Source organism: Pipra filicauda, unplaced genomic scaffold, assembly GCF_003945595.2.
Source record: "Pipra filicauda isolate LSUMZ 115617 unplaced genomic scaffold, ASM394559v2 scaffold331_size1881853_pilon, whole genome shotgun sequence".
Taxonomy (NCBI): Eukaryota; Metazoa; Chordata; class Aves; order Passeriformes; family Pipridae; genus Pipra; species Pipra filicauda.
Genome location: NW_024104456.1, coordinates 1,858,354 through 1,881,816, shown reverse-complemented (window position 1 = coordinate 1,881,816; position 23,463 = coordinate 1,858,354). Strand labels below are relative to the sequence as shown.

General features: G+C 38.4%; 3 protein-coding genes across 4 annotated transcripts in view; 2 read left to right on the top strand and 1 right to left on the bottom strand.

Moving 5' to 3' along the window:
- Positions 1 to 10: 10 nt before the first annotated feature.
- Positions 11 to 11,370, top strand: LOC114001134 (BAG cochaperone 1). The gene is made up of 6 exons (XM_039383953.1): positions 11 to 134; positions 287 to 369; positions 1,090 to 1,203; positions 1,697 to 1,804; positions 5,732 to 5,794; positions 8,030 to 11,370. Exons 1-6 carry the CDS (start codon positions 71 to 73, stop codon positions 8,117 to 8,119), a joined length of 522 nt encoding a protein of 173 aa, XP_039239887.1. The 5' UTR covers positions 11 to 70; the 3' UTR covers positions 8,120 to 11,370.
- Positions 11,371 to 12,034: 664 nt separating this feature from the next.
- ZNF830 (zinc finger protein 830) lies at positions 12,035 to 22,867 on the top strand. Its single transcript, XM_027746082.2, has 10 exons — positions 12,035 to 12,177; positions 12,311 to 12,410; positions 13,480 to 13,600; positions 14,141 to 14,174; positions 15,136 to 15,341; positions 15,688 to 15,778; positions 16,422 to 16,485; positions 18,927 to 19,007; positions 20,358 to 20,434; positions 22,194 to 22,867. The coding sequence occupies exons 1-10, from the start codon at positions 12,056 to 12,058 to the stop codon at positions 22,375 to 22,377; spliced, it is 1,080 nt and encodes a 359-aa protein (XP_027601883.1). The 5' UTR covers positions 12,035 to 12,055; the 3' UTR covers positions 22,378 to 22,867.
- Positions 17,780 to 23,463, bottom strand: part of LOC114001131 (poly(rC)-binding protein 3-like) — a 141,816-nt gene continuing 136,132 nt past the window's right edge. For both annotated transcript variants that reach the window (XM_039383952.1, XM_039383948.1), the window contains one exon: positions 17,780 to 19,939. In XM_039383952.1, the coding sequence (XP_039239886.1) occupies positions 19,875 to 19,939 (65 nt within the window). In that variant the 3' untranslated portion in view covers positions 17,780 to 19,874. The remainder of the gene's footprint in view (positions 19,940 to 23,463) is intronic.

The following is a 23,463-nucleotide window of genomic DNA, read 5'->3' as shown; positions in this document are numbered from 1 at the left end:
GTTAGGCAACGAAAAACACAGTATTCAGGTTGCTTCTCAACAAGAAGACGGTGAACCTACACTACAAGACATGGCTGTACTTATTGAACAAGTCACTGGAGTTCCAGTTCCCTTTCAGAAACTGATATACAAAGGTAACTTATAAATCTGCAACATTTCTTATAGATGATAAGATTTCATCTTAGTCGGTTTCAAGTGTCAATGTTTTGAATGTCTTCAAAAAGACATTCTTATGCCACTAACCGTACTTTAGCTGTTTTTTTTTCTCTCTTCGTTTTTCATTTAGGAAAGTCTCTGAAAGAACTGGAACAACCATTATCAGCACTTGGCGTTAAAAATGGTTGCAAAGTCATGTTGATTGGGAAAAGGGTAAGTGTTGCCTTTGGACCTTTTTTTTCCTTAAATTATTGTAATTTTTGTCAGTAAGTCAGATGCTGAACACAGAAACAGGTTACAGCATTAACCTAATTTTGTATACCTATCCACAAAATTGAATTCAATCTCATGTTACCCTGCAAATAACTGCAGTTTGTACATTTCTGAAATTACATTATTGACTGGCTTCTGCTTTACGTTATTGACAAGACTTTGCGTAATCTATTGTCAGCGCTCATGAACCTTCTGTGCACCGATGACCTTATCTGCTCATCTTTTTTTTTCTGGTTTAAAAAAAACCTCCCCCAACTGTAGCTACTGAGTCTGCTGGGTTATTTCTGGTGAAAGGACTTGTGGCTGGCTTTGCCAAGTAGAGGACAAGGTAATAATCTTGTGATGTAAATGCTACCTCTACTTTAAAAATGCTAAGTTAACAATAAGAAAAAAAAAAAAGTTTGCACTTTTCCTTTTTCCCTTCAATTTAATTTCATTTAGTGTGTTTATATACCTTACTCTTCTAGTATTTGTAATTAAGCTTTGGAAGAAGCTTATTCATGAGAATTTACATATTCTCAAATATGAAAAGAATAGCCACAGTGTAGTATGTAAACCAACAGAAGCCTTTATGTCTGTATTGCCACTGCTGCTGCTTTTTAGCTGCATCGTGTATCCACTTGTTCCATAGTTGTGAATATTGTACTTTTGAATACACAGAATAGTCCAGAAGAAGAGGCTGAATTAAAGAAGTTAAAAGATTTGGAGAAGTCAGTGGAGCAAATAGCTAATAAGTTAGAGGAAGTTAATAAAGAGTTCACAAGTATCCAGAAGGTATGCCAGTTTTGTATCACTTTATATCTTTGCAAAACAGTTTTGTAGGTATATGTATTAAAAAAACCCAACCAAAACAGTTTAAAGGTTTTGAGTAGTCAGTAATAGGCTGTCCCTCCTAACTGTCCAACTGTATAATTCTTAGTGAACTTCAAATGCCATTTATGAGTTTGCAAAATAGAGACATGGCACTCTTTGGAAAAAGGTAAATTTTGTTTCATGTGGGATAAATTATATTCTTTATATCTGGAAAAACATTAAAGAATTCACTTAAAGTCCAAAGTTATCTGTTACTTGTTTATCTTTTAAGTAAACCTAGCAGATCTTACATTTACCATGTCAAGGATTAACAGAATACAGATTGAGATTGGAGTCCCTACCATGCTTGAAACTACACAAATAGTAAATGATGTTTTCTGCTGTTGTGGATTGGCAGATCTTCTAAGATGAGTATTCTGTAGGGTATGGGATAATTTTGTTTTTCCTTCCTCAGGGATTTTTAGCAAAGGAGCTCCAAGCAGAAGCACTAAAACAGCTGGACAAGAGGATAAAAGGAACTGCAGAGCAGTTCATGAAGACCCTGGAACAGATTGATGCCATTGTAAGTAACTAACCACAGAAGAGGGTCAAATCCCAACAGAAATTTGCTGTTAAGAATATCTTATAATTTATTTGATATTAGAATATCTTATAATTTATTTGATATTTAAACATACTAGAAATTTTAGTTTGGCTTTGAAAATTAGTTCCTTTGCTCATTTTGTCAGTCACATGTGGATTGACTACTTTTATCTGAGATGTCTGCATATTGAGGACTGGATTATTTCTTTGGAATGTACTGGGGTTATATCCAAGTGCTTTACAGTCATTAATGGATCATAACCTTAACATTTCCAGAGTATAATATATGTCTTCCTGTATCGTGTAGTAGCTGAGAGCTGGATGAGAATAAGGGACTTGTACAGAGGTAAATAGAAGATTGTCACAACCAGGGTGTTTCTTGTGAAAGTGGAGCAGCCACTAAGTATAATCAGTGTCCTTCAAAATTTGTAACAGATGTTTGTTACTTTGTTGTATAAGAGCCTATGACATTAATAAACCTCATTTTTTTTAAGAAATATGTGAGAGTTTTCATTATCACTGATTGAAGTTGCATACTTATTTGTTTTAATATACAAAGCTGGCTGTGGGGTTTGTCATGAAAACTGGACTTCTGTGAAATCTTGCAGATGTAGGTGGGTGGAATCTTAAATGCAGGTGTTCAGTGTGCTGGTATTACACCAGATCAGATGAACAGGCCACCAGCCAACTGAGGTAGTATTTGACTGTACTGCAGTTGTGCAATATACGGAGGCAGCAATAGGGAATGGTAATGAGGTATATATAGGAACAATAAATGGGTTCCACTGAAGTAAAAAGTGGTAAACAGAAATGCAAAGCAGTAAAGTGTAAAGCTTCCAGAAAGGGTTTTGTCTGTATCTTAGAGCTGGTAGCCAATTAAAAGCAAAAATTCAGACAAATCTGTTAAATGCTATTGAACATGTAGAGGTGCTATTGATTCAATCAACAGCATGTTAAAAAATTAAAAGGAGAAAAATATGACTGACTGAGAAGAATGGATGATGCATTGTAAAAGTGGAACACTCTAGCAAGCTCACACTGTAAATGTTCTAGTTTTTTTCTTTGGCAGAATCATTCTGAAAGCTCATTAAAGTGTTTTGGCTTTCGTGTGTTATTTGGATCACTCAAAACTGAGTAACTTGATACAAAATGAGATTTGGATGATTACAGAGGTGAGGAATCCTGCATATTGTTTCTTACTGTTAGCACGCAAGCTCATTAATTAGAGGCACTGAGTTTGGAACTAATACTCAGTTTTGCTAGGCTGTGTGTGTTCAACAACTATAAATTTAAAAGAAGGGATTTGGGAAGTGGAGAAGTAAGTTTGTAGTCCTACAGCATTGGAGTGTGAGAGAAAAAAATACAATGTCGTCACTGCCAGAGGTGTGAAAGAAAAGTCTTGAAGGGATGCTTTTGAGTAGGGTAGCTGTAACTTAAACATTTTAACATGTTTAAATAGCTACTGCTTCCACCACAGGAAAGGTGGAGGGATGTTAGGCACATCTTACAAATTTTTAATGCTGTGACAGTCAGACAGTGCCATAAGCCACAGCTCTTTGAAGTTTTCTTCAGGAGGAATACAGTTGAGTCTTGTTCAACAGTTGAAGATTTGTGTGTGTGCATTACCAGAAATGCTGTTTATTTCATCAGTTAAAACATTTGGTCCAGGAGTAAAAGTCAAAATACACTACTTATTACAAATGTCGGTGAGTAGAACACAGAAAATGCTTGACTTGATCATCTGTCACAGGTTTTTAAATAACTGAAAGGCTTTTTCAAGAAAATAAAGTTTTTCTGAGATCAGTAGGAAAATTGAAATTCATAGTCATGGCAGTATGTACTTGTTGAGCCTGCTCCAATTTACAGGAACTCTGTCATCAGTATTGCTATCTGAGCGTTTACTTTGTTCCCTTTATGGTTTTTTTATTAAATGGCAGATTTGTAATCTAGAAAGACAGTATTGCAGAGAACAGGTTGTTCTAACAATTGAAAAAAAAGCTGTCTCTTCTTAAATACCAGTCACTGATTTTGTTTACATAAGTTCATGACAAATCTGTCAAACTGCATGTATCAGGAGTGAGGACATTGATAGTGTTGCTGACTCATGCTCTGGTGGCCCATCCTCCTTTCTTGAGGATTTTTTTGGGTTATAGTTCTTCTTTAGAACTTAAATTACTGTGCTGTTCTGATGAAACTTAACTTCTCCTTGTCCCTGCTATACTTGTCATCTGGTAAATCTATACCAAATTAACATTTAAAGGATTAAAAGAAAGAAGTATTCTGAAAAACCATCATTGTGCCTGTAGCAAACATTTGCCAGACTTCTGGGAAGTTTTGCCACATACAATAAGATGAGAACTTACTACTAAACTTTTGAATTTATCTTGATCAATAAGCATTTGATAAGCTTTCCTTAGTATAATCCTTCAATCCCTTAGCATGGATCATAAACATAAAATTAAAGCTTCAGAGGACAAGTTTTCTAAAGCTCAAGGAGCATCACCACATGAAAGGGAAGATTTTCTCAAACCCTTTGATTAATCTGTCATTGCCCCAGGTGAGCCAAGACTCTTGTGCCCAACCAATGTGTCTGCAGTGTCCTGTTATGGGGACCCTTCACTGAGCAGAGTGGATTGGAGGGCAGTTCAGCTAACCTGTTCAGGGTTACATGCAGACAGAAAGACCCCCTCCTGGGTCTCCACACCTTTAATTAGTCTGTCAGCACCCCAGGAAAGATTCAGGGACACACACCAACAGCATGAGAGACCCCCTCACGGGTCTCCACAGTTGAATATGTTACCTGCTGCTGTCCAGCCTCCCTGCAATGCCATCTCGTGACTCCAGTCATGGATTCGTCCCACCAAGTTTCAGTAGTGAAAACTGCGTTGTAGCTTTCTACTCCAGACACCCTGCTGTTAGGAACCAAGAGGGAAACACCAGTGAAATACCTCAAAGGCTTTAAGAAGTATTCCTCTAGGAAGGTCATACAGCTGACAGCCCAGCTGAAGTGCCTCACAACAGTGCATGTGGCACGGCCAACAAACAGGAGGATTAGAAACCATTTGTCTGAACAGTAAAAGAGAACCTTTTTTTTTTGGTTTTTGATTGTTACAAAAGTTTATAGTCTCTAAACCATGCAGAGGGGCTCACATTTTTGCTGAAATGAAACAGTACTATAAAGAAACTTCTATTCTTAATCCGGAGTTAGATTAGAAAACAAAAGGTGTACTAATGAGAAACTCCAAGAATTGTATGCATTTTCAACAGTGAGAGCACAATGTTTCTAAACATGTTTACATAAACATGTATACATGTAAACATAATGATAATTATCTGTACGGGTATTTTAACTGCTAAAAAAAATCATAAACCTGAGCACCATTCCCCAGCAACACTCCACTTTCACATAGCTCGAAAAGGACAAAACATGTAACATTTGCCAGGATGAAATACATGAATATATTGGGTGGTAGGAGTACAGAAAATTATGCAATTTTAATTAAATTAAAAGCTGACAGCGTGTAACACCTCACATCTGTTGCCTTCCATGCGTACATTGCAGAGATGATCAGATATACAGCTTTAACAGACTGGCAATGTCTGCATAACTGATGATACATTCTAATGATGGCAAGTGATTGAGTTAATGTATTATGTAGTTTATTGCTGTATGTTACCTAAAGACAAGCGGTAAATTTGCTAGCTCTGTTTTTTTGCAGTCAGCATGCCTCATCCCTGACGTTTTTTATTACTTTTTCTTACAAATTCTTTCTTGTGTAATCATCCTCACTAAGCAGGCATGACATTCAGGATGCCTGTTCAGAGGATTCTTTGATAATTTCAGTTTTTGCTAATATGTTAATTTCACCGTTAAGCTTCATCAACTTGTTTGTTTATTTTACTGCAGAATCTGCCCGAGAATTTCAGTGATTGCAAACTCAAAAAGAAGGGGTTAGTGAAGAGGGTTCAGGTGAGTTTTCTTGGTTTGTTTTTGGTGGCAGTTTATTTCCTTTTTTTTTTTTCCCCATTAATGCTGGGCACTTGTACACAAGAGTTTGTGAAAATGAGCTCTTTAGATTTTCTCAGTGTTTGTTCTGACATTGATATTTCTTATGACCTCCCTTTGAGAGGTATTTAATACTTTATAAAACAGCATACAACAATACAGATTTTCATTGTTCATGCTGGTTTCAGATAATGCTTGCCATTTACATTAGTGGTTGGCCTTTTTGCTGTGTGATAATGTTAAATAATTCTTATAAAGTATAACTAGTAAGGAAAACAGGATTGTTCATTCCTTCTTTTTGGCATCTTGGTGGATTGGAGTAATGACTGACGTCTGGGCACAAGGATGCAGTCAGCTGTAACTCCTGCTGACCTACTCCTGACCTTGCCAGAGATGTTCTTTGGAAAATTTAGCTTCTATTGCAATGTACCAACTTTGTATGGAGAGTAGGTCTTTAAAATAAAATCTGTACCGAAGAGCAGCTGGGGGCGAGGGGTTAAGTTGCTTTGCTTTTGTATGATGCTTATAAATTCCTAGGCATTGTTTGCTTAGAGACCTTGAACTGAAGGTTTGTTAATAAATACTGGAATTCAGCCCCCTCCAGTCAAATTTACATAAATGAATGCTAATGCTACTTGTATTACTGTTTTTATTTGTATTGTGCTAGCTTTATTCCCAGGTTAGACTCCTAAAAATTAATTGTGTAAGTACCTGACATTCATATATGGAGTTGAAAGATTCTGTCTTTTACTGTAACCTTATTAAGTACTTCACATTGGTGTTTCACAAGTTTTTTAAAACAGCTATCTATTTTAGAGGAGGGCCTACGAAGAAGCACTTTGTAGTAGAAATGGTTTTAGTTAAAACTTTAGGGACAAAGCATTTGTACTCAGTTACTGAGATAAGTTCAGACAATGCAAATTGGAATGAAGGTGGTTGCTGGAGTAGCTGTGTTATATGGGGCTCTGAACATGCTCTGGATTCCTTATGCCTAACCACAGCAGCATGGACTGATGGCTATAAACTTTGTGGCAAGCTACTAGACCTCCACTCCTGGGTGAAGTTACAGCAGCAGTAAGTGGGGCTTTGAATAAGAATTGCTGTTAAAGTATAAAACAGACTCTGTTGAGCAGAGATCAGAATTACTGATGTGCTTTTATAGGCACAGTGTTCTACAACTGTAGGTCATGAACCCTTTGAGGACTGCAGAAGAATCTTTAGGGGTTGCAGACCAGAGCAGTCAACAACAGTTTGTTTTCCCAGAGCACGAACAAGAAAACAGTGGAAGTTATGCTTGTTACTCCTAAGTATTCATGAAAGCAAGGGGGAGCTATTAACTGCCTTCTATTGCTGGCAGTCATATATCTTCTAGGATGCGGAAATAAGTATAAAACACTTGTAGCCAGCAGCAGCAGTTGTTATCACCTTGATTTTTTATCCCTCAAGTCCTTAATGACGTAAGTTGATGACGGCTCAAGGGATTGGATTGGTTGAAAACAGTGAGATGGTTGAGAAACACTCACCTAGCACAACAGTTTGCTGCTCTAGAGGGAAAGAGGTTTCTTAGTGTCATTTTAATGTAAATCATGTGAAATATCTGGTTTGACTGTTAGAATCTGGTGCAGACATAGCAAAACCAAGTGCAAGACTTGAATAGCTAGTGGAAGAATCTTCTCAGAAACTGCAGTGTACTTGCTTACCTTAGGATTGGCCTAAAATCGTTTATTGGCTTAAATGCTACTTACTGATAAAGATGAAGGTTCAATGGTGCCCTGTAGTCCGGAGAAATAGAAGAGGTCTTGGTTTAATGAAAGCTCATTTTAGATTTGACTGAGTAGGTTTGTCATTCCCACCCCTTGGCCTCTGAAGTATGTGTTTTGGAAAGGAGCTTAAAAGTCATGTTCCAAACTGAATGAAGCACTAACTTGTCTGAACCTTTATGTTTCTCATTATTGTTTATGAAAGTACTTCAGTGGCAGGACTGGTGATGATGGGCAGCCATGCTGTTGCCTTATCAAATGTCATGTTTCTTTTGGGTTCTGGGTAAATGCAGTTGTGAATAAGCTATTATCAAAACAGCTGGAAGGTGGTTATTGAGTTGGCATCTTCAGATTCAGGATAGGAACTTTCTGTTCTTAAGAGGCACCTTCCATTGCTAAATTGCATAACCAGTGACATTTGTTTGTTTCTTATTCTTAGGTTTTTCTTGCCCAGTGTGATACCATTGAAGGAAATATTGGTCAAGAAATGGACAAGCTACAGTCAAAGAATTTGGCATTGGCAGAATGAGGCATCGCCTTACATAATTAGGAAACATAATTGCTCTATGAGCAAGAAGAAAAGTTTGCTCTTTGTTTTGGAGCACATATCCAGCTTCCGTTTTTTTTTTTTCTTTTTTAAACCCAGTCTGTTAGACTGGTACCAGTCAATCATTTCTTGCTGGTTTGCCGCTTGGTTAGAAATATTATTTTGAAAAGAGAATCCTTCCTGAAGAATGGCAGAACTAATCTTTGTGATGAATTATGTATCTTATGGATGAATGTTTAGTTAACTAAGTTATGAAGTTTTTGATGGGCAATTTTGTCTGATGTATCTTTGAATTTATTTACAGCTCAAATCAAAGAAGGTGTATAATTGTACAAGTGCCATAAGTTGCAGTTGTAGGATTTCAGCTTGATTGAAAAAGGCAAACTGAGACAACATCTGGGAAAGCTGAACATTCTAGTAGACAGTTCAGAGCAATAAAAAACCCTACGCATTTGTATCTACTTAATGTTTGTATGCATTTATAAATATAAGAAAGCTTGACTATAAGGGAGTTGTACCTATTTTAGCCTTAAATTGTCATAATAAATGGAATGTACTGTAACATGTATGGTACTTAATTTTGAGTGGTGCTTTAAGTTGTTACCGAGCTCCTTGATACAGATGTATGTTTTTTACATAGATTTCTGAGGTACTGTGGTTTTTATAGATTATTTGTATTTTTATTATTTGTGTTCTGTCTTAAAATATGTTGGGAAATGAAATGAGATTACTCGTGCTGCTCAAATACCAAGGGTTCAGTTCAAGCAAGGTATAATTAAGGAGCTATTTTAAAAGGGTTTTTTATACTTTTTTCTGATTTTACTGAATTCATGATGCTATATTTAATGGAAAAATGCAGTGATTATTTCTAGTATGTTAAGGCAGTCAGTGAATTTTTATAACACATTGCAAAGTGACACAGCTTTATTTTAGCAATGCCATTTGTCTGAGGGTTGTGACTGATCTCACAGTCAGATATGTGCCGTGCTTAACCTTCTCTGTTAGGTGAAAAAAAAGGTTTTTGCCAGAGATAGGAACTTTGAGTGCGTGCAGCCAACTTTGCAGTTGTTGGTCAGAGGCTGTAGCCTACGGTCAGAGCCTCTCACCATACTGTAGATGGTCGCCTGTAGCTAACACAACTGTAATAGGAGTTGCTTTTTCACTGATGCTTCTGGTTGGTAGGTCAGTCATACACATAGCTGCTGGTGAAGTAGTGACTGGTAAGGAGCCTCTTTATGTGGGAAAAATAAAGCTCTTTCATCCCAAATGAGTCAGACTGAGAATGTTTAGAAATGGCCCTTAGGTAGTGAGCCCTTATCCATATGTTTTAATGTTAGCTGTCCTTTCAAGATAAAAATAGGAAATGTATGTAAAAAGATCTTAACTTCTAATAAGTTATAAAACTTAAACAATGCCTAAAGTGTTATTATTAAAGTATTGTCTTTGATGTTTGTAATTGGAGGAGCATTTTCTTTTTAGTGAAAAATGCCATTGGACAAGTGAAGTGATAGTCCTGCATTAGAAAGGGTCACTATTCTAAAAATGCTGGTTGACCATACCAAGATTTGTGTTGCCATGTTGTTAACCAGTTATTTCAAGCTTGTATTTTTTCCTTATGAAATTCTCTTATCAGCATCTGTGGAGGATTTCACGGTCTAAACTCCTAGGAACCTTATCTATGTTAGGAAATGGTATCGTAGGACTGTGGAGGTTTTATCCTAGGCTACTAGTCTGGTCATGCTGCATTTTTCCCAGCACTTTAGGGTTAAGAGGAAGAAGCATTGGTTGTAGCCATTTTTGTGAAGCCTTGCCTAGCCTGTTGCTGCTTCTGGACCAGATTCAGCTGACTCTTAAACCACCAGCAACACTTGCCTAATTCAGGGAATGCAGAATCATCCACTTTCCTGTGATGGAAAGGATCTTCACCCTCCCAGCTATAGGTCCTCTAATGCATTGAGCTTTCACAGGTGCATGTATAAAAAGCAAAATAATCCTCTTGTGCCCACAAAGAGAACTGGGAGCTGTGGTCATGGCTAGAACTATGTCCATTTCTGCTGTTCCTTTGTATTTCTCTCTCAGGCGAGAACACTCAAGGCTGCAGGCAGACATCATCTTCCCAGCACTTCTTCCCAGAAGCTGCTGCTTCTCGAGGTGTGCTTATGTGAGTACATCCTCAGCCTGTCTCAAAGCAAGGTGAATTAATTTTAGGATGTTCTGTAGCAGATCTTTTGATGATCTGGTACTTTTAGGCAAAGAGAGTGATGGTGAACCTCTCCCACCAGCACATCTGTATTCCGCAGAGAGTGGGTGTCCTGGGCTGAACTTACCTTACAGTGATAACTCCTGGTGTCTGATTTCTAGGACAAAAGAATGTGTATGAAGACCAACTTCTGCAGTATAAATTTTTTTGTCTTCCAAATACAAAAATGAGTTGTTTTGGAAAACAGATGGTTGTACTTAGAGTTATCTAAGACATTCTAGAGTGGATTGACTTTTATACTTAGTTTTCGAAGAGGAGTCTTACACTTTTTTGTCATAATAGCCTTAAATTTCGGTAAAAGCAAGCATCTATGCTTTTGAAAAGTGCAGCAGACTACAATTGTGGGAGAAAGGGGAAGGAAGAGATTTTAAATATTCTTTAGAATTTGTAAATATAGATCTCAAGCAAGCTTAAGCTATATTCTCAATGATTCTGTAGTCCAGGTGTACTGTGATACCTGTTTTGCTACTGAATCATTTCCTCACCCCAGCCACCTGCCCTGATCATGTCAAAACAGAAGTTACTCCCTTTTGCCTTAGTTGCACTTATCCCATTGTCTTCCTCCAGTTGCTGTGTTGCTCTGGCTGTGTTTACACATCTTGGACTTGCCATCTGGGCAAAATGGTTTGTCTTTTAGGAAAATGGAAATTGAATTACACACTCCCTTGGCCCGTTTTCTTCCCCAGATCCCATGGGCTGGTGTGAGATGAACCAAACCCAACATTCAGGGAGCTGTGGAGTCTTGAGCCATGGGACGGGTTGCTCTCTGGAAACAGCATAAAATTAGTGGCATCCTCTGTGACCAAGTCCTCTAATGTCGCTGTAAACCTGGAGCAACACTTTTTGACTTCTAATGGACACTCATGGTTTGGAGTGGAACTTGGCACTAGATTTTTTTTGTTAACTTACTTTATTGTACTATCTACTATTATAAATGAAAAGGTGACAATAAAATAAGGAGAGTTCTCTGCTGTCCTTGGTCATGTTGTGGTCACTAAATTCTGTAGATGGGCTGTATTTTAGTGGGGAAGGTGCACATGCTCTCAGTGTTGGCACTGGGAGCAGCCACCGGGTGTGGGGGGCCTTCTGAAGGGCGCAGTGATCCAGGGCCTGGAACATTCCTGGGATTGGCAGTGAGCCAAAGCTTAAAGAAAAGCCGTGGGGGGTTGTGGTAGGTTTTGGTTTGTTTTCTTTTCTTTTTCTTTTTTATTTTTTCCTTTCACAGCTACGTTGTGCACCGAGGGTCTGGCACAGGTTGCCCAGAGAGGAGGCTGTGGAGTCTCCCTCTCTGGAGATCTCAAGAACCATCTGGACACAATCCTGCTCTAGGATGACCCTGCCTAAACAGGGAGGTTGGACCAGATGACTCACCCTTCCCACCGGACCCATTCTGTGGTTTCTGCATCTGGATGTACAAGACGTACCGTTTATTATTTTTTACTTACTGGGGGTTGGGGCGGGAGGCGAGGGGGCGTGTTTTAGGGAATTTATTCGGAGACGCGTCCCACAGCTCCATTGCTGGGTCTGTCGAGTGCTAACGGCGCTCCAAAGGCCTAACCGACCAACAGCCTGACGAGGGCGGAGAATCCAACCCTCACCCTCCTCCTCCTCCTCCGGCGCCTCCCTGGCGCGTCACGGCGGGCGCCGGGCGAAGGAAGATGGCGGCGGCCGGGGCTGGCGCGGGGCGGAAGCAGGTGCGGCAGGAGGAGCTGCGGCGCCTCATGCGGGAGAAGCAGCGCCAGAACGCGGGGAAGAAGCGGATCGACTCGCCCTTCGCCAAATATCCTCGGCGCCGGGCTCCCTGGCGCTCGGCTTGGGGGCTGTGGGAGGGAGGGAGGGAGGAAAGAAAGAAGGGATAGAGGGAGAGGGAGTCCGCGCCCGCACGCTGCTTCTTCCCTTAACGTGGCCGACACGTACAACAGCCTGGGGCACCTGAGCTGCTCCCTGTGCAACGCGCCCGTGAAGAGCGAGCTGCTGTGGCAGACCCACGTCCTGGGCAAGCAGCACCGGGAGGTGAGCGGGGTTTGCGGAGGGGCGGTGGTGCTGGTGTGCCGCTGGTCCCGGGGGCGCGGGGGATGCGCGTCTCGGCTCGGCGTTGTCTGGGGCTTTGCCATTCGGGAGCACCGGGGCAGCACATGGGAAGGGGGAGGGATTATTGGGGAAAGGTCCCCCCGCCGGAACGGGGGCTTGGGGGTTCGCTGCTCCCGAGGGTTCGCAGTAATGGGAGCAGCGCAGCACCCTCCGGGGTGCGGGAAGAGTGTGAAAACGAGCCTGGTTGGTTCGTCCGCTTTTTGTTTTCTTAAAAGCTGTGCAGGGATTGAAAGGCCAGCGCTTAAAAGGGGGGGTCCTGTGTCTTTCAATTGGCCTGCCCGTAAGGTGAAGCGGTTCCCACCTAAACCACAGCTTTTGGCTGTCACTTGTCTGAAGCTTGGACTGTGAAACCCCTCTGGGGGTTGCTCTGGTACCTGTGTGCTGTCAAGTGACAGCTTAGGAAAATATGTTAAGAAAATATGCCTTTTTTTTTCTTTGTAATTTAGCAGTAAAGATGAAGAATTTATAAAATGATTCAAGGATCTTGTAATTTGGATGCAGCCTTAAATCTGGGGGAGGGATTTTAATCCTTCTAAGTTCTGCTGCTGCTGCTTAGCAGAAACTGGGAGATGATGCTTAATTTTACAAGTACCGAGGAAAAGACCAAAAGAACTGAGGGGTTCCTAGTTCATTGCCTGCATTCAGACTAGATGACCATTGCAAGGCACACTGACATGTCTTTAACGCTAGTGCTGTGTTTTAATTTTAAAACACTTAATATCCCAGGACCTTAGAATGAGTCCAGCCCTCCTGCTTTCTCCTCCAGTGCCTTACTGCTGTCAGTATTTCCTTTCTTACTCATACAGTTTCCCTTGTGCAGGTGCCTGTCCCCATGTCACATCATTCCAGAGGTTGACAGTCTTTGTTTCAGTGATCCTGTTCTAGAAAGATATTAGCTCACTTTTATAATCTGTTCTAAAAGCACTGTATTTTAAGATGCAATCCAGAAGTTGCTGCTAGGAAAGTGTCCTGAATTTTTACTTCTTTACAGAGAGTTGCAGAATTAAAAGGTACAAAGCAGACTACAACTGGTTCAGCTGCTGGCACATCGTCTCATCCTGTCAAGAGAAAAACTGTTGACACGGAAAATACAGAGCTAAAAAGAGTAAAAGGTGAGGAGAGAAAAATACTTATCAAGTACCTGCCAGAATCCAGCCGTTTTACATCCTGAATGTTTTTGGTTTATTTTTTGTCCTTTGGAAGTGAGCGTGAATACACATGAATACACAAGACTGTTGAGTTAATGTCAGCCCATTGTGGCTAGAAAAGGAAGAAATCTGTCTTTCTCTGTGAGTTCACTGTCAGGAGAAAACAATGCCTTTGGCAGTTTTCTTCTGGGTTTTTGGTACATCACGGAACTGTGGGCTTGGCCCAAACGGAACCAGTAGCAGTGTAAGCTAAGCAGTAGAAGCACTTGCCCAGAAGTGATGTTACTCCTTTTCAGTGGGATCAAGCCACTGTTTTACCTCAAACCATGCCTCAAAGTTCTTGCTAAAGGAAAGATAGTTAATTTTTTTTCTCTTGGTGTAGAAATGTAAACCCTTGAAATACACCAAAGTGTGAATTTGTGAACTTGCCTCTGTAGTAGGAGTCTGAGGGTTGTTTCTTGTAAAAGCATGAATTTTAAGGAGTGACTCTTGGCTGTTGTACAGGTACAGACGAAAAGCCACATACGTCTACAGCTGGGTAAGTAGATCTTATTACATATGATTTCTTTGTAACTACCAACAACTGCATTCTCGCCCAGTTCTTCCTTGTCACTCTTTCCTAGCCAAGGGTGAAGGTTCAGAGTGTCAGCAGATCCCTGCTTCTGCTCATTTTCTAATGGGGTTGTATATTCCTGAACATGGCAGCATCTTCCTCAGTGCAGATGAGAAAATCCTATCTACTCTTAGAGTCTCTGGGAAAACAGGAATTCTTTTACTGTCACTATCAGACTTTTAGGGATTAACGTGGTGGTATTATACAGTTTGCTAGAATGAATGTAACTGGATTATGGCATGCACTCTAATCTTTAATGCTAGCATACTGCAGAAGAGGTGGTAGTCTGAAATTAAGCCAAATTTTGAATGTATAATTAAATATTTACAAAAACAGCTAACAAATGTCATCAGTAGATCGTTAAGATGGTTTTTGTCACTTAAAATTCATGTAAGTGCATATCCTGCAGTTGAACTCTAACAAATAAAGGACTGTATTTGACTTCAAGGGAGTGGGTTAAGCACCTTTACTGCCACTAAAAATTTCTGATATGTTTGGACATCTTTGCAGGATTGGTAGATGTCACATGAGACCTGAGGGTCTATTGTACACTTCACGGGCTGAATTATTATTATCTTGCATAGACATTATGTACAGTTACCTTGTAGAAGTTTTGAGTTTGTGTGCAAAATTAACACTTGAGAGGTTTGTTGATTTCTGAACTCATCCGTGTGATTAGTTTAAAATATAACATGGAAAATTGTTTGGCTTGGAGGCCTGTAGCTATTCTAAGCAAATCTGGGTTTTCTTACTGCTGAGCCTGTGTGGCTTTTCTAAGCTGCAGTTCTGGGCAACAGTAGGTACCCAGAATAAGTAGTTGTGTTACATGTAGTTATCAAGGTTTATTGTGAAGTTTGAAATCGTTCTGTTGTGGGCTCTTTACTAGGCTGCCATCAGATTTTTTTGATGAAGCGGAGCAAGACAGTGCAAATGTACAGCTTTCCAAGGGTCCAGGTCCCAGTTTATTGTCAGGAAATTATGATGATGACGATGATGATGAAGAGGAGGAACAAGAACAATCAAGCAAATCTTCCATTATGCATAAAACTGAAATCCCAACTCAAGAAGCAATAGCTAATTCTCTGCCTGCAGGTAATGCTGACTGAAATAGTAAGTGATTCAGTAAGGAAAAGCTGTATTTTAACTGATGATGAAGGGGTTTTAATTTATTTTTCTAATTGTTGCCATTAGCTGGTTAGGGTGGGTAATACTGGAATTAGAGGAAGGAGATTCTTTGCTAGTTTGTTATTATGTGGTGGTTTGTCAGCATGATTATTGATTTTATGTTCTAATCGTTTGAGGCTGTCAAGTGAGATAATGCCTGGGTGTTCTTCCCTTGATTCAGTAAGGTGTTAATTGATATTCCTGTCTAGTCAGAATTTTAGAAACTGCTTGAGTAGCTCTTCTTTTTGTCATAGACTTCTGTCCTTCCCTATAGACTTCTTTGACAGCAAAACTCCTGCTGCTCCTGTAGTTTCCCATTCAGGATCCATACAGAAAGCAGAGGTACAAGAGAAGATAGTGGAAAGGTAAGCAGTCAAATCAAATATTGATAGTTTTAGGAGTTGTAATTATTCTTACAGGAAGTACAGACCATGATCACTTAGAAATCTGTCATGTTGTTAAGCTGCATTCAGAATAGTTTGTATATATGCCACCCTCTGGCATTATTTCAGACAGGTATTTTGCACCTTAGGGACAGAATAAGACGTGGAGGAATGCCATACAATATCTGTTAGACATGTCTATTTGCAAATTTTAACACAGGGTGCTGTAGAAGCTTAATGTCAGCCACTGCTTATAACTGCTTGTTCTGTAGTAATGGTTCAGCTCACTTGAGCACTTGTAGACAGTGGTTTAGTCTTTCAGAAGTAGTGACTGTGCTGTTAAAATGTTTGGATGCTCAGCACAGTGGAAAGAATAGTTAAGAAGCATAAGCTGTAGTGCTTGTTTTCACAGTGAGATTTAAACCCTTTTGTGAATTTCCTTGTCAGTGAGGCAAGACCAAGCTGAAGAAGGAAGTTTTGATGATTATAGGTAAAATTTGGGTCTTAAAAAACGTGGTCCATTTCTAGGTACTTTATTATAAAGGATTATGGATTTTATTCTCGACTTTTTAATAAATCAGGTTGTAAACTGTTAACCTGGGCTTATAGTAATCAAATATTTCAGGAAAGAAAACACTGCTGAAGCTTTGCCAGAAGGTTTCTTTGATGATCCTGAAGTGGACGCAAAAGTAAGTGATCTACTCTTTTTATGCTGCAAGATTTATTTCTGCCAGTTGTAATCATTTTCTGAGTAGATGCTTCTCCAGATAATCAGTCATACCAGAATAAAAGAAAATGACTGAACTATTTAGAATACAATAGACTATTTCAGTTGGAAGGGACCTACAGCAACCATCTAGTCCAACTGCCTGACCACTTCAGGGCTGACCAAAAGTTACAGCACGTTATTGAGGGCATTGTCCAAATGCCTCCTGAGCACTGGCAGGCTTGGGGCATGGACACCCTCTCCAGGAAGCCTGTTCCACCCTCACACTTCCTTCAACTTGCACAGTGCCAAATGACCAAAACAAACACTGATATTTCAAACACCAACCGTTTTGTTTTGTTTTGTAAAATTTGCCACAGATTTGATGACTTTCTTGCTTTCTTTATTGAAATAATAGTGCTATAGGCTCCAGTCTTTTTTATTTTCCATGAGTATATTTCCCTGTTCACACTGTGGAAGGCTACTGTTGTATTTAAATTGCATTGTGAGGTCCAGCCATGACATCTAATTTGGAGACCTTCCAAATAATGCTTCTTTATGTTTAGTCCCATTGTCTCAGCTAACAAGCTTAGGTGTCTTATGTACTCTGACAAGATTCTTTTGGCACCACTCATGCCCACATGTTGCCATATGTGAATAGTTTTTGAATAATGATGTTCTGAATACTGAAATACGTAGCTGAAAAAGCGACTTCTTTTTTTGCTTGCTTTGGTTTGATTTTCTTGGTTTTGTTTGGTTGGTTTTGGGTTTTTGTTGGGTTTTTTTTGGGGGGGGAGGGTGTTTTTCATTTTCTGTTTGTTTTCTTCGCGTATGACTAACTGAAGTGTTAAATTTTTCAAATACTTAGTTTCATCATGAGTTGGGAAGCTTGTACAAAGCTGGGAATACCTAGCAGGCAGAGGAGAATCTGCTTATATCTGTGAGGACACTGGTTAGTGATCTTTGTTCTGGTTATTGCCTCAACTGATAAAATTTACAAGCAGTTACTTGTTCCAACAAGCTCTTCCTGGAACTGGTGCAGATGCTCTTCCTTTTAATGAGCTCTTTCTGAGTGTAGCTAATACTCAGACAAAGGACATCACTTAAATTGAGATGGCTGCAGTGGTCCTGTTTTGGAATCATAACATAAAATAATTATTTTAAAAATTATCTGAGCATTTGGAAGGGAGATTGTGGGCATCAAAAATGTTTGTTATTTACATCGGGTATTTGTAAAGTGTATAAATTCTAGATTAGATAAATATTTCAAGAAAAAATATCTTTAGTGTTTAAATTTATTGTAAGAAATACAAATAATTATGAATTACAAAAGACAACCACAATGCATAATAACACAGTACATACACATATGATAGAAATAATCACAGAACAGAAAAATGAAATGATGACTATTACTTCCCAGTATGAGTTTGCTTGGAAGCTTCTAATTTATTCTATAAACTTAATTCATACTACTAGATTTTGTATAATTACTCAGGAACAAAATGTACCAAACTGTTTTCTTTACCGTGGTGATGACTGATGTGTCACCAAAAGAGCAGAACAAATAAAGGAAAAATAAAACTAATGCAAAAAGATGGTGTCATGAATTACTGTGTTCAAACTGCTTAGTTCTCCAAGCTATATAATTTCTACCCAGTCCTGAGTCAGGCATAATCTGTCATCTAACGTGTTATATGCCACATCTTCCAGTCTTGAGTTGTGAAAGTTCTGATTACACAGGTAGATTATCTTGTTTATTTATTGGCATTAAAAGCACAATCTGGTTTTGATTACCTTAGTTGTAGATCTTAAACACGTTCTTATAGCTACTGCTTTTTCAGACTTCATGTCTTAGTAACTAATGCCATTACCACAGAATAAAAAGCTTTACATGCCACTAAAATTGGTTTGTAGCTGTACATTTTCTTCTGTTAGCCAACAAAATTAGACTAGATTTGAAATACAGTCAGACTATCTAACAACAACAGCGACTGAAAAAGCTGATGTTCTATGTTATGCCAAAGACAAATAATTTACTGCTTTTTGGCTTGTGAAATGGCTACTGTATGCAACTGAACAGGCAGTTTACAGAGGAATTTAGAAGTTATCACCTGACACAGAGAAATTCCAGTCCATCAAATTAACAGACTTAGTCACTTTTGTTACTCCAGATGTTCCACACCAGCCATGCTTGATTATTCTTTAATGCTACAGTCACTGATGTTTTAATCCAGGAGTCAGATTTTTCCTCCAAAACCGTTGTGCAGGTGCACTCTCTTACTCATATGCATTACTTAAACTGAAGTACATCGACCAGACTTTTCTGATAGCATAATTTTTCCTATTTCTCCTGATATTTTACAGTGCCCCAAGGAGTCACTAGACATAAATGGTTAACTTACAAATTTTCATGTTCCTTAGGTGAGAAAGGTTGATGCTCCAAAGGATCAGATGGACAAAGAATGGGATGAATTTCAAAAGGCAATGCGACAGGTCAACACAGTAAGTAATGGAATCTATTTTTATTGATTCTAAATACTATACACAATAAAGAAAACAACAGTTTCATGCAGCTCTGCAGAATGACTGACATCTGCATTTGTCAGCTGTTTGTTTCAATGCAATGTGGTTAAATGCACTGTATAAATGAGCAAAGGGTTCCTTCTATTTTCCACTTAAAGGAAATTAAGTTGAAAAACCTTTGATCAGGATCCAGTCATCAGTGTGTATCTAGTTACATTTGTTAAACTGTATTTTATTTAAATACTATTTAGATAACATATACCTCAGATCAGTGTCCTGTATCCAAACAGGACATGATTGTGGACTCTTCTTTAGATCTAGAGATATATGTATATTTTAACCTTTAAAAACACAGAACAAAACACACCCATTTGTCTGCCTTTTTCAAAATGTATCTATAAAGTGTAGGTAACCTGGGTTTCATGGTTAATTTAAATGTACTGGAAAGGAACCCCAAAATTTGGGAAAGTGACAAAGGAGTTTGTGTGTGAGACACATGAATTGGCCACAGTTTTTCTGTACTTCCATTTTTTACTATTTAGCATTGCATGGAAAGTCTTCCTGCAGCAGGTTTTCATCTGCCCTTTTGTACAATATAAAACTGTACTAAAGAATACCTGGTGTTCTCAGTCTTCCCCTAGAATATTTGCTTTTTTTTAAATTATTTTAATTGTAAATAATTACTCATCTGTCAACTGCTAAGAAAAGTGATGCAGAAAAATTTATCTTTGCTCATTTTAAAGCCGTCAGCACTATAAACAGAGCGAATGTTCATACAAAAGCAGTGGTGGATACATTTTGCTAGCATAAGCCATTCAGATATTCTTCAGCTTAGGAGGAATCTTCTCAGTTATGCGTGGACCATTGATTGCATAGCATCTCCCAGACATTCAGATTTGAGAAAGTATATGCTGAAAAAAATAACAGGTTAGAAACACTTCGGGATCTAGCGGGAATATTTAAGTGATATGTTCAATAACTGTGTGTAATTAAGTCCTAAGCACTGGGATATAGCTCCTGTTTCAACCTCAGGCTTTGGATGTGTGTAGTTTAGTTTATGCTCAGTTTCAAATTGCAGTGTATTGAAAAAAATCAAAAGATTAACCCCAAAGCAGCCAATCTACTTTTGCTTTTATGAAAAAACATTTCCATTTCATATCAAAGCATACCATTTTTTTTTCTGTATTTGCCCTTGTGAAAGTGGGAATATACATATAGCAGATTGACACTAACTCAAGGTAGGAGGGAGGAGGGAAAGACAGACATCATAAAGGAACGAAAGTGGAATTCAGGATGAAGGTGAATTTTCTTGGTGCTTTTCTGGTTTAGATTTCAGAAGCAATAGTGGCAGAAGATGATGAGGAGGGACGACTAGATCGCCAGATTGGAGAAATTGATGAGCAGATGTAAGTAGATCAATTTTTCCTCAAACTCTCTGTTCTCCAGCAGTAATGGACTGCTACTTGACTAGAGTGATAAAACCATTTTTAATCTGTGATACTACCTTTCATTAATCACCTGAATATTTGAAGGACAGACTCCCTCAAATTGCAGAATTATACCTAATAAAGACATGAGTTCTGGTGCAAAGTTATGTAACTTCCTCCAAAGAAAAAACACACGTGAATCACTGAAAGTACAGAAGGCAAATTCTTGAACAAACTGTCCCCCCTTCCCTTGTCAAATGTCTTAATTTGTATTTCTCTGGTATTTCTCTGCACATTTTTAAAAAGCATTTGCTGTACTGAAATGTTCTACTCTGTGACCAACTCTGCTTGTTTCTAGTAAAAGTCTACTTAAAGTTTATGTTGAACAATGTACTACATTTAATGAAGTGGTTTGTTTTGTTTTGCTGAAATGGTAGATGTGGCGGTTGGATAAGCATTAGTTTAAACTCAAGTAACCTGAAGTACAGCTTTGTAGAACAGTTTGTTAACCATTATCATGTAGCTTAACACATTGATTAATAGTGATAATGGCAGTAGTAGCGACTGAAAAGATGAATTCTGATTTTGATGAACCTTGCAACAAAAAGAAGACACAAAAAATTAAAGCAACACTTAAGACATCTGGGCAGATTTACACGCTACACATCAGTGTATAATAACAATAGCATTGGGTTCAAACTGAGCTTTGGTATTACAGGGATGTCTTTTAACAATGTTCATCTAATTCTGCAGAGGGCTGGGGAGAGCTAAACCTGCCTCTCTGAGGATTCACTTTTCTCAGTAGCTAAGGATGCTATAATACACAGAACCAAATTCAGAAATTTGTAGAGAATTTCAAGTTTGTTACTGAAATTAATTTGCCCCAAAATAAAAGTTACAAATAGATTTTTAGAGTTTTTGTAGCTTTGTCTTTTGACTGTATTTAAATGCAGGCTATTTCAAATTAAACTGAAAATCAAATTAATTCCAGAGACATTAATGTTTTCCTTAGCCTTCAAAGTTTCAGCTATGACTCCCTGTAAGTAATTGTATTTGAGATATACAAGGGGAAACAGGATCTGGATTGTAATCTTTCCTGGTGTCTTTTCTTAGCAAAGATGTATTTAAATCAGGCAGGTACTAGTTGGCATTTTCAACAAAATACAGTGTTTAAAATGGCTAGAATAATTGTTACAGAACATATTTCAAGGACAGAACTTTTTAAGTAAATGGAAAACTGAAACTTTTGGATTATGTTTACTTAAAATGTTCTGCTATAGCACATAGGAAGCAGATAAAGAATCTGAACACTTGTGCTGCTTTTTTATTTTCAGAGATGCCACTTCTAAGTTATCAAAATTGATAACCAATTGATGTCTCACCTTTCTGTCACATATGAAAACCATAGGTGGAGGAAAGAATGGGGTATCTTCTTGTGTGGAAGTAAATATTGGTTCTGTGCTCTTTAAAAAATGATTTGTGGTGGTACTGCAGTTGTTAAAATATTTGGATTTGATCTCATTGCTAGAGATTGCCCACATCACTCCTCTCCTCTGGTCTCTTTCCACCTGATTAACACAGAGAAGGTGCAGTAGCATCTTGAAAGCTTATTTTTTTAATGGATTGGAAGCTGTAAAGCTTCTTTATCCAAAGCTGGAGAAGCAAAATCCAGCACTGTAGATGATCAAATTAATGTGAAAAGGCCATAAGTGTTAATAGGTGGTTTACTTTTCAACAGTGAATGTTATCGCCGTGTCGAGCTTTTGCGTAACCGCCAAGACGAGATGAAGGAGAAGCTAAAGGAAGCCATGAGATTAAGAGCAACACAAGAGAAAGAGGATGAGGATATTGGTAGTGAAGATGAAGAAGAACTGCAGGATTTGCTGTCTCAAGACTGGCGGGTGAAAGGGGCATTGTTGTAGCATTTCTGCAACATGGTTGATACTCTTTTTATCTGTAATGTTACTTCCATTATTAGAAGTGAGACACTTTTGTTAATTATTTATTTAAAGAGGATTGTGAGATGGTAAAGAGCCAAGAGTTTTAAGAAAAAAAATCTTTGTAGATCTAAGTGGTGTATTACTTGTTGTAAAAACTGTACATTGCAAATGTTTTACAATATTGAATGCACCTTTCCTATTAAAATTATTGGTTTCTTACCAGAAGTATTTTAGTGGGATTAATAAGTCTGTAAAGAATCTCTGAGGTTTTGGAAGCATTAACTATATTTGGTAATTTTGAGACTTGGCTTACTGTGTATAGAAGTAAAGGATTTGAATAGTCTATGGAGTTTTTCGAGACTGGGGGGTTAGGGAAAGGAAAATATTATACATTTATGTTTTCTTAAAATTTTAAGTGCTCTTCTGTCCATTGCCCCAGCTTCCAATAAAATATGTACATTTTTTTTCAGGATCTGTTACAGTTTCTCTGTGTATATAAGGACTAGCTCAGAAATGCTGAGTTACAGCTTCTCCACAGTGTATACTCTGTGATGTGCCATAGGCAGTGCTGAATATTTTTCTTTATAGTATCCTGTTTTGCTTAGTGCAGCCATCATGTAGCATATCTCACATTTCTTGAACCAGAGGGATAAGAATACAGTAGTTACATATCTGCATAACTAAATGAAAGGGTGACAAAATGCCAGAGAGGAAGGTACTGCACTGGACACTGAGAAGGTAAAATAATTTCTCTAGCTGTAAATACTGGAAATTTTCTTTAAATATTATCTTAGGCACTGAGAGCATCTAAAATTAATTTCTGTTCTGATAAACACAGATAAAGTAAAATGAAGAACCAACAAATTTGACGAGACTGGGACATGAAAAGCAGACCTACCTTAAGCATGGGTAAGTGTCTCTTTTTTATTTTTTTAATGAAGCAAATCTTAAAACATTTCAAATTTGCTGAGCACTTGGAAAAAATAGGAGATGTGTGGCTTGATTTATATCAAAAAGTAAAGTTGTGAAGGAGCAGTTTAACGTTTTCCTTTAAGATTCTACTTTCAA

Coding starts and splice junctions, on each gene's coding strand:
- LOC114001134 (XM_039383953.1), top strand. CDS start 71: ATGGCTGTACTTATTGAACAAGTCACTGGAGTTCCAGTTCCCTTTCAG. Junction 135..286: donor TCAGAAACTGATATACAAAG/GTAACTTATAAA, acceptor TTTTTCATTTAG/GAAAGTCTCTGAAAGAACTG. Junction 1,805..5,731: donor TGGAACAGATTGATGCCATT/GTAAGTAACTAA, acceptor ATTTTACTGCAG/AATCTGCCCGAGAATTTCAG.
- ZNF830 (XM_027746082.2), top strand. CDS start 12,056: ATGGCGGCGGCCGGGGCTGGCGCGGGGCGGAAGCAGGTGCGGCAGGAG. Junction 12,178..12,310: donor ATCGACTCGCCCTTCGCCAA/ATATCCTCGGCG, acceptor CGTGGCCGACAC/GTACAACAGCCTGGGGCACC. Junction 12,411..13,479: donor TGGGCAAGCAGCACCGGGAG/GTGAGCGGGGTT, acceptor ACTTCTTTACAG/AGAGTTGCAGAATTAAAAGG.